The 12325-nt window shown below is 56.7% G+C and overlaps 2 protein-coding genes across 2 annotated transcripts; both read right to left on the bottom strand.

The window, feature by feature from the left end:
• Positions 1–127: 127 nt before the first annotated feature.
• On the bottom strand, positions 128–2270 carry CGGC5_v001362 (Reticulocyte-binding protein 2-like protein a; the record flags this gene model as incomplete). The annotated part of the gene is made up of 2 exons (XM_032034399.1): positions 128–1674; positions 1730–2270. The coding sequence occupies 2 exons, from the start codon at positions 2268–2270 to the stop codon at positions 128–130; spliced, it is 2088 nt and encodes a 695-aa protein (XP_031886487.1).
• Positions 2271–4083: 1813 nt separating this feature from the next.
• Positions 4084–8316, bottom strand: CGGC5_v001361 (putative PH domain-containing protein; the record flags this gene model as incomplete). Its single annotated transcript, XM_032034398.1, has 2 exons — positions 4084–4519; positions 4571–8316. 2 exons carry the CDS (start codon positions 8314–8316, stop codon positions 4084–4086), a joined length of 4182 nt encoding a protein of 1393 aa, XP_031886488.1.
• Between the last annotated feature and the right edge of the window lie 4009 nt (positions 8317–12325).

The raw sequence follows: 12325 nt of genomic DNA, 5'->3' as shown, positions 1-12325 counted from the left end.
GCTAAGACGCCCCGACGCCATCCCGATGCTTGTGAGTATGAATAACAAAAGTCATGCATGTATCGTCCCCCTTTTGTGTGGCATGCGAGGTGTCCAGTCCCCACGGCTCACGTATGTGTTGCATCTCCTAGCTCGAGACACTCTGGGTGGTCAACTTCTCCCCCGACGTGCTCCACGCCGCCGAATCCTCCCTCTTCAGCCCACCCAGGCGGCCCATCTTGGCCACAAGCATGGTGTTCTGGCTCTGCAGGTCTCCAATCTGCCCTTTGAGCACCTCAATCTGCTTCAGCGCGAGGTCACGCTCTGTCTTGACCCGCTCGAGCTCCATGGCCATATTGCCCTTCTCCTCCTTCTCGGCTTGCTTGCGCCTCCTCTCCTCCGCCTTGCGTTCCTCATTCTCCCGTCGCTCCTCGAGCCTCTTGAGCTCGCGGCGGTACTTTTCTTCCTGTTTGGCAATCTCCTTGTCATGTTTCTCCCGCAACTTGGCCTGCTGGGCGGCATCGCGTTGCGTGTCTTCTGCGCGCTTGGTAGACATGCGCTCTTGCATCTTGTTGATCTTGTCCTGCATCTTCTTCCGGCGTTCCTGGAGCTTTTTGAGCTCCCTGTCGTGATGCGAGGTCGTCGACTTGTGCAGGGAGTTGGCTCCCGAACCAGACGAGTGCAGAGACATGGTGTCTTGGTGGGTAACGTCCGGAGGCGTGAGGGCCTCGCCCTCATCCGTCTTCTCAACGGCCGACGCGAAGCTGCGGATGGACGAGGTATCGCTCTCGTTTGTCTCTTCGTCGCGCTCGTCTTCCTCAGCTATCGAGCCGTTGGTGCTTGGCGCCTGGAACATGCCGGGCAGACCGTTAGGGAGCCGACTTGCCACTGCAGACCCTGCCAGTCCGAAGGCCCCTGAGATAATACCATAGAGGCCGTTGCTACTTGGCGGGACAGTCTCATCCTGTGCCGACGGATCTGGTACGAGATTGGACGTGGGCTCCTTAGCGACCTCCATTGGTGATGCGACTTTTTCAGCCTCGGCTTGCTTGGCACTCTCCTTTGTCTCCTCCTGCTCCGTGTCTGACGCCGTGAAATCGTCTGCAGCCTTGGCGGTCATCCACTTAATAAACTTGCCTGCATCGCCGATGATACCACCAGGCGTGCCGCGATCGATCAAGAACCGGGGCACGTTTCCGCCAGGGTCACTGCGAGTTACCATCAACCACTCAACCGTCGTTGAAGCTTCCTCGTCAATGCCTTCCGCGCTGTGCCCGGCGTCATCTCTCGCCGGTGCACTGTCGACAGAAGTTCCGCGCTGTCGTCCGCCTTCGGGGTCAGCAGCCTTCTTGGCCGCCCGCAGAACAGCCTCTCTGCCCATGGATTCGGCGACTGCTTGCCTTTCCTTCGGACCGTCGTGGCTCAGATCGATCGATGACTTTGCACGGGTGATTGAGGGCTTGTCGGAAGGGATCTCGCGGATGATCTCCACCGACTCGTACTGCCCTCGAATGTAGCCCGGCCGTTCGGCGCACTCGGGATGTATGCACGGCTTCGAGACGATCATGAAGGTTCTAAGCGGTCGCCTCCCGCCTTCCTGTTCGGGAGGGTTGCCGGAAAAGTCGGAAGTCAGGAGCAGAGTGACAAAGTCCCTCGGAGCGGTCGGACCCGGGAACTGCGCCGACAATTGGAAAACTGCAAGCATCATGGTCAGCGAATTTGACGGCCACATCAGTTGCGGCTCACTCACCTTCCATCTTCCCGGCGCCCTCGACAACCTGATGAACAACCCGTTTCTCCGCGCCAATTCCACGGATAGCGCCGGCTCCAGGACCCGTCTGAACCTTCATCGACTCGGCAAACTCCTTTTCGAGGCCTAGCTTCCACTTCTCAAAGGTGAGGCCATCGTGAACACTGCGCCGCGCGAACCAACTACCCTTGCCGTCCTTGGAGGCGAGCTTATAGACGTTGATGGCGAGCGGGTTGTCCCTAGGGTTCACCTTGACCTCCTTCCACTCCTTGGCCAGGTCACGCGACAGGCTGAGGGAGGCGGCGGACTGGCGCTGCTGGGAAAGGCTGCGGTTGATGTCGGCGACAGGCTGAGGCGGATCGGTGTGTGAACGAGCGCGGCCCGTCGTGGCCTGCTTGACGGCGGCGGGGACGGGGATTGAGTCGACTATCGTCTGGGCATCAGAGAAGACGCCGGCGAGGAATTCTTTGGGATCCTCCTCTTCGACGGAAGACCATTTTACAGGCGCGAGGCCCTTGAAGGGCTCGTGATGCGGTGCCATTTCGATTGAGGTTGTGGTGACACGTTGGAGGGAAAGTGGGAGAGGCGAATCAAACGCTGGTTGAGGTCGATGTCATAGCCCTGGTCAAGCGACCGAGCGATCGAACAGACCGAAAAATGTTTCGTAGACGGGTTTTCGGAGAGGATGGGAATGCTTCGCGGAATCGCAAATGCTAATGGGAATGCGAAGCAGGTTTGCGTCGGAGTCCGCGAGGTGCCGAGGTGTAGCCGCAAGAGGACGTGGAGTGTTCGCGGAGAAACAAGGTAGATGCTGTACGGTAGCTGCGATGCTTAATTTCTTGAATTCTGCTGATTACTGGGCAAAATGGAGACGATACGTCCAGGACCAAAGAAAGATGCAGACGGGGGAGGGAGAGGCAAAGGTAAGCATGTGGCTTAAAAGACGAAGCGATTACGGGAGCGAGGGAGTCGCGCGGTGCTGGTGCAGTGGCTTGGAAGATCCGTTCGGTTCCCTGCACACGACCACGACACTGACACTGCACGACGTTTTCAAGGGCCGTAAAAGGGATGATACGCAGCAAGGTGGATGGGTTGGATATTTTCGCGGGGGGCTTTGACGTCTGCAGTACCCCGAGCGGACCTAATGCTCCATGCCCTGTGCTTTTTCGGGTCACGTACTTGGTAGATAGATGGGCGTTGCACCATCTGTCCTGCGGTCGATTTATCTCGATGCTGCCCGTTTCCTGGCTGTTGCAACTTTCACTCCAATCAGTGGCCATGGCCGGCGAGTTGGTAGGTCCTCCTTCCCGTTTTCCCGTCTGTCTTGCCTGGCCTGCCCTACGCTTTTCACCGATTGACTTCCCCCAGCGCTGACGTCACCCCTTGTCCCATGTTACAGCGCCGCCCAAGAGGGCATCCGAGAGGGTGGAAGAGGGGTTGACCCCTGCACCGCCCGACGTCACAATTGGTGGTCGCGGGGCCTCCCAAGAGTTCCAGCCCTCAGGGGATCGTAGAAAAATGGAGAAATGGCGCTAGATCGTCTAAAATCCCGCCCAATCCGCGTATTGCACCCGCGGACTCGGCTTCGTTAATTGGGCGCCGCCTCCAACGATGAAGTCAACTGCGGCTCACTCTCCTTCTTCTGCACCACCGTTAGGGAGGGCATCTACGTCGCCCAAGGCCTGTCATCCGACCGACTGGCCTCTCAGAGCCCTGCCTTTCTGCTATCCTTGGACACCATGCGGCATGACTGCACTGGCGGAACGTGGGATGTGGCATTCCTGCTTTTGCTCTTTGCTTTAGTTACGTCGTCGGGCCCGTCCGCTTGGATCGGGGAGTCAATCGTTCAGGCGGATTGTCCCTGGCAAAGGCACGTGAGGTTATATTCAGCTTGAGGTTTCACACTCTGCCCTTTCTTGATGCCACCTAGCCTGCTTTTGGGGTGATCCGGGGGATCGCATCATGATGAGATAGATCGTAAAGTACCGAGTCCAAGGAGGTGACCGACATATCCGAGACAAGCTTTCTCAACTGCTAGTCTTGCCATCTGCCACCCTAGCCTCCATTCGGCCTCTACGGGTGTAAGCGCGACCGCGCCAGTTGGTTCGTGCTCGTCAACTTGACGCAACGTAAGCCTCGTCTTCCCATATGCCATTCCAGAGAAGGCATCACGGATAATGGACAGACCTCCTTGGGGGACTCGCGTTGCCATCCGGCCGCCTCGCTCTGGCAAGTAGAGAAATTAAAACGTGTATTTGTATATGTAGCAACGAACGACTGTCCAACAGACACCGAAACAAGAGACTGTGTGTACTTCGAGGTATCAACCCACTTCAACCATGACCGCAATGCATCTACAGACCTGCCAAAGAATTTCTCTCGCTCATCAATGCCGCGTGATCTAACTTGCAACTGCCACAATATGTATCGTACCACTCCCGCAACGTCTCCCTCTTGCCCTCATCAATCTTCGGCGCCATGACCTTTTGGTCGCCGCTGCGTTTGGTCTTGGTCGACTTGTCTGCTTCGAGCACCTTCTTGAGCTTATCGCAACGAACGTTTTCATCAGCTAGCCAGTTCTCCCACTCCGACTGCACCATCTCCCGCTCTATGCTGTTGACGATGCGCATCGCAACCAGGAGATCGTGTCTGTAAGAGCCGAGACGTTGACGTGTCCGACGCAGTCGGCGTGCCGTCGCCCGGCTCGTTGCTGTCGAGAGAGTTGACCCGGCGTCTTCGAACGGAGCGTCCAAATCGGTGGAGTTTGCAACTAATTGGAACGTGGTGAAGCTGTTGTGACTAGTTAGCGGCTGTTGTCGATTTCAGAGGTACAAAACTTACCATGCACTATCAGCGGGCCAGGAACTGTTGTGGCCTACTGCACCCGTTGCCTCGCCCAGATCTGCCATGTAGATGGCCTTGCTCATCATCATGTTTGGCCCAACACCGACGCGGTTCATAAACTTGGCTGCCCGCCTCTCCATCCACCAGTTTGAACTGTCCTTTGACGTCAGGAAGACGTTCGTAAACGTACTTCCTGCCAGTAGAAGAAGGATGAGTCGGTGTGCCGTCACTACACTGAAGAACTTTTGCACTCCAGCAATCGCCCACATGATGAGCGACGTGACCGCGCTCTCTCCAAAGGAGCGGAGCGTCTCTAGAAGCATGGCTGTCAGTGTGCGCGGCTTGATAAGCTGCTTCTTCGCTGCGTCAGCATCAGCTGGCGAGAACAGCACGACCTGAGTCTGCTGCCCAATGTTTCCGTAAACTTGGATTGCTCTCTTGGTGCGACTGTGAGGGCCCAGTTTGCGGACCTGATCCGTTGCCACATCCGCCAGCTCTTCGGCGTCGCCCTCGGCATCATTCAGCGCTTGCCGTTCGACCAGATTCTTCGAAAATGCCGGCATCTTAGACCAGTCCACCTTTGTGTAGATCGCGAGCTTGCACTTGGATTTGGCCACATGCGTAATCACCACCTTCGTCACCAACTTGAAGTACTGCGAGTGGGGCAGATGCCATGCCGTCTTGACGTGGGTGACAACGTACGTAACGTGGTCTTGGAACACGTCCATCGTCTGGTGGTCGACGACGTTGACAGTCTTTGGCCGACCAAGCATGTCTTTGTAGTCGAATTTGAACTGAAACTCTCGCCTCATTCGACCGTGGTCTGCGAGAGTCCAAGGACCCTGAGCAATCTGCTGCGCTCTACGCTCAAAATAGAGTTTCGGGAACACAAAGCTCTTGTCTCCAAACAGCACATGGAAGCATGCCTTGGCGCTGATTTCAAAGTGACGCTCAGCAACCTTCCTCTGCATATCTTCGGGCTCGAAGACGACAGGATGTGCGGGCAACTGAAGCTTTGGCGTCTGCTTGCTTTGGCCTGATATACGAAGCTTGGGGCCGAATTGACTCTGGCGTCGTGGAGGACGGCCTGAGTGGGTGCCGTCGTCAAACGGGGTGTTGGACGAGATTTCTTCCCAGCTCTCAACGCTTGGGCTTCGCTTGCTATAGTCCTCAAACTCAAGGTTGATGAGAGCAGTAATGAGCTCTGACAGCTCCATGGGTTCCTCTGACTGGAGATCGTCGATGAGGAGGTTCAGTCTAGCATGCAGAAGCTGCAGGTTGTCGAGGAAAACCTTGATTGTGACTCTAGTGTAACCGGTCTCGTTGCCATCTTCTCCCAGGTGGAGGAAGATGAAATCGCACTCCTTTCCGGGCGCCGCTGTAACTTCAGCAATGATGTCGAGACTGACGGCGTATGCCACAACAAGACCCATCTGCTGGCCGTAGAAGTACATGTTGTCAGGCGTGATGTAGATGCGGCCGTTGCCTGCAAGTCCGTGTCCGTTTGATGGCGAGTCTTTGCCAGATGAGCTCGACCAGGCGGCGCGGAACACGAGGACCAACTTCTCGTCGAGAGGGACGGTTGGGAAGAGAATTCGGAACTGGTGGTGCTGAATTCTCAACTCGGGAGGATAGCCCGGGGGGAACGTCTCGACAGGTTGTTTGATCTGAGGATGGGGCTGATTGAACTTGGCGTCGACGCTGACCGTCTTCCTGTGTCCGGTTGTAGGCGTCGAGGGCTTTTCTTCGCCAGGTTTCCCAATTTCTCGAACGATGATTCCAAACGGATTTTCCTCCATCTGCCCAGGCGTCCGGGGTCGCCCAGGACCCGAGCCGTAGACAGTGCTCCATTGACTGCTTCCCCAGTAGTTTGCAAGGACCGCAGTGGGCATGTGGCTTGTGTTGTCGCCACCCATGCTCCTGTCGACGGAGAACATGACTGCGGTCCGACTGAGATTGGTCGCAGCTGGTGGTCTCGCCAGCGTAAGTGGAGCCAAAGTACCCTGGGCAGGATCGAAAGAAGCCAGTCTTTGAATGGGTGGTTTCTTGGGCGTGCTCTGAGGAGGCGATGGGTATCCAGGCAGATGGCCGTGGCTGGCTATCATGCCTGCAATGCCACCACTGCTTGGGGATGCAGCAGCGGCAACAGCAGCCTCGGCACCAGCCCCAAAGGTCGCTTTGCGGTGAAGATCTAGCTTCTGGATGATCCTCGCAGCATGTTCGCGATTGCTCTCACCATCCTCCCGGACCATTTCCCGCCCAATGTCCCGACCAAGGGCAGTGATGGAACGACGCGGTGCGCCTCCTACATCGAAGCTGGCACGGCCCGCCATGTTGTTGTCGGATCCAGGAACCGGCAGAGTGCCAGCTCTGTCGAAACTGGCGGATGGCTCTTCGCCAGCAACCAACGCATCCAGAGACCTCGCAGAGAACTCGGGCAATGGGGGTGGCGTGATGGAGAACGCTGGATCGGCTCCCGCAGGAGAGAGATTGCTATCTCTATCCATACTGGCCTCGAAAGCTCGCTTCTTGGCCACCTCGAAGACTTCGAGCCACTCGGTCAGCTGGTTCTGAGTCTCGGCTTGGAGAACCAGTGTCTGGCTCTTGGTCTTGACTTCGAAGCAGAAACGGCGATCTTCTGCCACTGCCGGCTTCGCGTTGCACAACAGGACACCGATTTCGTCGCCTTGCAAAACGCCTTGAGAGCCATTGATCAGCCAGCCAAAGATGCCATCCCGGCAGTAATACCAGCGACGGACCCAGTTGGACCGAGCGGGCTTGCCGTATAGTGTCTTCAAGAAAAGCCAGCCCTGCTTTTCCGAGATAACGGCAGAGTTCTCCTGGGGCTGAACGTTTACCGGGCCCCTGGATCCAAGGAACGGCACAGTGGATGCGCTGTAATCCTCCAGCTCGCGGGATGGCTTGAAAGCCTGCAGAGTGCTCTCCCCGATATCTCGCCTAGCAATCTGAAGCTCGCGTTTGAAGACGAACTCGGACGTCTCCATCTCCCTAGACCAGCCGCGGATGCGTTCCATTTCGGAACCCCATTTTGTCGACACAGAGGCAGCGTCCCGTGACCGTTTCATCTCCTTCCAAAAATCGGCACTTACACGGACGAGCAACTTGTCGAGGCTGAAGCGTACTTGGGGCGCAAGCTGGCAGAAGTCCATCGAGACCTTGAGATACGCTTTGCGGGTTTCGTACACGGCGAAGGCTTCCTCTCGAATGGCAGATGGCTCCTTCGTTTTGGACTGACTCATATAGCGAGCCATGGCCTGGTCGAAATTTCTTTGCGTGTGTTCCAGCACCCTCCGCACCTCCTTGAAGGACCGCAGGTCAGCGGCCACGAACGAGCGGATGGGGTCGACCGAGATGGTGTCAATCTTCCGCACGGTCGACATGATCTGTGTCCACCATTCCTTTGATCCATCGCTAATCCTGCGCAATGCGAGAAGTGTATAATCGTGGTCGATGATGGCATCGGCGGTCGCAGCGGGCGGGAAGATTTTGGAGAGGTAGGTGTTGACCCCTTCTTCGAGGGCCAGGAGGTCGCGTGTCACTTTCGAGGTGGCCTTGACGTAGTCGTCGAGCCATCTTTCCACATTATCAATGTGCTCCCCAAAGTGCTGAGAGGTCGACCGGAAGGTTGGAGAGTCGAGGGACGCTTCGTTCAGGCCGACGGGGATGGCAGGGCTCGATTGCTTCTTGGCCACCGGGGCGGCCGGGGCGGCGGGATCCGCCATCGTCAAGCGGTGGTTACGACGTGCGTTCGTCGCCTGTAACAATATTATCGGTTTCTATGCTGTAGGAAAGGCATGCTCGGTATATCGAAATCGTGGAAAATGCTGCGCGGAAGGGCAAAGGTGTTTGCGAAGTTGTAATGACGTCGGCTGAAGCCGCATGCACTCTGGAGGTGTGCTGTCAACGTCAAGCCTCATCTGAGGTCTCAGGACGGGGACGAGCCAATGAAACCGCGTATTCGTCGTATCCGGGGGGCAACTGGGGGCTAATCTGCCCAGCCTTGCCGCTGTGATTTACTGGCCGGTCCACTGTAATCTCGGCCGAGTTGCCCCGCGACACGCTGAAGCCACAGCTCATTTGGCGCTCGACTTTAGCTCAGGCCCGGTGAAGAGAAAGTGGCCCAAGCTCCTCGTTAGTGCCATTGCCATTGACAGCAACGCCGGCTGTCTCCTGCCCCAGATCTTCAACTCACGTCATCCCCGTCGTCCTCCAAGTATTCTCGACATGGAACCTCTCAACAGCTCACCATCCATCCCACTGTGCTGTTTTACTTGTCTGTCTTGTCCCAGAATAACAAGCTTCCAACATACTTTCGAACTCCCCAAAGTCTCAATGCGCTGCTCTTCCCGTTGACCGAAGCCTTACGGAGTTCGGCAAATGCAAAGATGAGCCTGGCTTTTTGGCTCCTTCGGATTTTTCCATTGGGCTACCACAGCTTGGAGGACCTTATTTGGATTACACCTCGATCTTGAAGCCAGTACCAGCTGACTGCAGACTTGGTTCGAATTACGCCTCGAGGGGGAAAATTTTATTCGGTCTCGACTGCAACCGCCTTCTCCAACGATCGCGATCGCTTTCCTTGTCGACAGGCTCTGCTTGTCCTGCTCTCAAATGAGCATCCCGCTTGGAGTCTGCCATGCATGTATCCACCGGTTAGCCATCGCGAGATGCAGACGGACGCAAATGGAGACACGCGGACAGAAACGAAGATAAACTCATTTGCGGAGACGGAGACAAAGCTGTGGCAGCATTGAGTCATTGATGCAGCTTCACGCTCAATAAGTGATGTCGCATATTGAAGCTCAACAACGACTCGAGCTCCTCAACCATCAGTTCGAAACACGGGGCTATCATGACTGGCTGGGACGTCGTTACCACGACACACGCACACGCAAGAACACACAATCGCAATACGCATCCTACCCCAGACGTCAGGCTTGTTTCTGCACCAAGCTTGGTCTGGGGGGCATCTCTGGTGAAACAAATGCCATCATCGACGTTGGGAAACACAACCATGGTGATGGCATCATGCTGGCCACAACTGGTATCGATTGTCGCCAAAAGTGCTTCTGGATCCCTTCGAAGCCGCGTGGCTGTCGCCAACGGCCCGTATGGTGTCCTGTGCCAACGAGGAGGGTCGAATCAATGCCAAAATGCCGACCATCAACGAGTCAACGGCGTTTGTTTTGCGGGCAGCACAGCCCCTCAGCCCCTCCCGTGTGTGGCCTCCCTTATGCAGAATCAAGACCCGGGAGGTCCTTGTGCTCGACCACTGACAAGCAATCGGTTCGAAGCGATCAGCGGGCCCTATGCATCGGTAGCAGCACATTTCAGCTGCTCAAGGGCCGAAAACCACCCAACCACGGGCCTCCCGTATTCGGCCCATGTCCCCTGACTTGTGCATCTGCTAGCACGACGGTTGTTCTCGGGAGACGTTCGATACACTCGCACTTTGCGAATCGTCTTCTCGGGCTGCCCCCCATCACCAGCCTCCCGGCTCTGCGCCACACGCGGATCTTCGCTGGTGGGGTTTTCGCCGCACCGTTTCTCCCCCAGACCGGCAGTCCTTGTTCTTTTTTTGGATACTCTTCGGAGCTGCGAGATCTGGGGAAACCCTACGAAAATCGGTTTTCGGTATCACCATTCTCACCGGAGGAGCAGACACGCAATCGCCTTCGACTTCGAGAAAGGACCGCCCTGCTTGTCTACATGCTTGTTCCTCCGGGAGCTGTCACTACGCATCCAGTCCGTGCCATGGCATCTGTGAATCTGGCTCAGACGTAGCAGGAGCTTAGTTGGTGGCGAGTATCGGCACAAGATGCTTTCGAGACAAGGGATGCCTTTCTTTCGAACACCCGTCCAAAACGAACCGTCCCGCTCGCATACTTGGCTCAAGCTCGCTATGCTATTTTGAACAACAGCATGAATCGGCTAGGCACGCGCTCTCGAATGGTCGAGTCGTCGCTGTCGCTCTCGGTCACGATGGCAATGCTCTGGCCTCGACCTGCATGCGACGCATAGAAAGCAGTAATGGACGGGGCTCGCTGCGAGATGAAGACGAATGAAGCGATGAAGATGCCGTCCTGCAGATGGTAGTTTCGAATGAGAAGAATCCCTATGGACGCCTTTCAAGTCGGCGCCCGCTGCCAAAAACCAAGGGATCTGCTCCCGCACAACCGTGCGGCCAGTCAAGGTTTGCGGGTCGCGCACCCAGCCACTAGGGCAAGGATCTGCCTTGAAATGCGGCGACACCGGAAACGACACTGCCTGTGAAGCTTGGCGTGGTGCAATCCGAACTGATGCCGTCGGCCTTCCTGTTTCTTCACCGGCTCGATGGCAGGGGGGCGGGACACTCTGAGCGGTGACAGAACGGACGCAGGCCGGCGGCTGTACTCATGTGACCTGACTGTACCAGAGTCAAGTGACAGCACCTGTGGTCACGAGCCTCGGGAGGCTGGAGGACAGTGGCTGTTGTCAATCGCCCACTCTTGCGGATGCGGCAAACGGCGGTCTTGCTCAGGCGACAGGCGATGCCGCGGGGGCCAAAAATAGGGCAGACAGTCAGCAGACCTGCCGCCACGGCGCAAGACTCCACTGCACTGGCTTGTCCGACTCCACGACGTGCCGTTTGTCGCCCTCTCCCGCGTCTAAGGCCGAACAACCGCCGCTCGCCCAGGGGAGCACTCACCTCCGTCCAAGGTGTTATCGAAAGCCCACCCTCCCACCGCAATGCCGACACCGGTCCCAGAAGCGCCAGCTACCGGTTTGATGGTATTCTGGATGCGCAAGGGTTGGATTCTTCAATCCACTCACGAAAAAGAGTCATCCTTCGCCACCGCGGGACGGAGCAATATGTCGGGATGTAATTACCACCTCGACAGCGACGATGTGGTCCCTGCTTGCTTTCCGGATCTGTTTCTGAGCCGTGTCCCCTTGTTTAGTCAACCGGAACTGGGCCAGCATCTCAATGACTCGATTGGACCGCGGATTAATTGGTGAAAGGTCTCAACCCGCTTCTGAAGAGGTTCGAGAACGGTTGTTTCTGCAGCCGGACACCCGCGAATGGGACAGGCCCGTCCCCAATCTGGCAATCTGGGTATGTAACCATGTCGAGATGCCCTTGACCATGCTGCGTTTCTGACCCCTTATCCCGGGGCAATGTTGCTCCTTTTTGCGCCATTAACGCGGTTGCTATTGCTCAACGGTCACTCCTCATAGGGATCCCTTGGGTCTTTGGACTGTGCTCGTCTCTGCTCATCGTGGGCTCTCGCGGTCTCTGAGCCATGATTGGTCAAATATCAATGAGGAATTTCAGCATTTCTTGCCAATCATCATCAGGCGCTCGGCCGTTTTCCGCCTAGACCCACATAGCCCGAATCTGGCCCTCAGCTCAGCAACCAATGAGACTCCAAGGACCAGGTTTTTCGCAGACACACCTCAGCTCACCTTCCGCCGCTAGCAGGGGCCTCGATCTTGTCACATGCCATCTACAGGCTGTCGTTGCTCGATGCCTTCATCCTCAACCGACCACCCTCACTCCACAGTGCCTTTGCAGCCCGTTCCATTTTGACGGGCCAACCCCCTTTGGCTCGGCGTCCATGCGAAGTTCGAAGGAATAAGGGGAGTCCACGCTTTCGGAAACGCTCTCGACGCCAGTTCTCAGATGGAATGCCAATGCTGCCGCTGCCGTACGCCGCGCCATCTGGTCTGATGTTCTATCCCAGGCGGAGT

Source organism: Colletotrichum fructicola, assembly GCF_000319635.2.
Source record: "Colletotrichum fructicola Nara gc5 chromosome Unknown KSG_Nara_v1_contig01, whole genome shotgun sequence".
Classification (NCBI taxonomy): domain Eukaryota; kingdom Fungi; phylum Ascomycota; class Sordariomycetes; order Glomerellales; family Glomerellaceae; genus Colletotrichum; species Colletotrichum fructicola.
The sequence above is the reverse complement of the archived record's forward strand: the minus strand, read 5'-3'. Positions and strand labels throughout refer to the sequence as shown.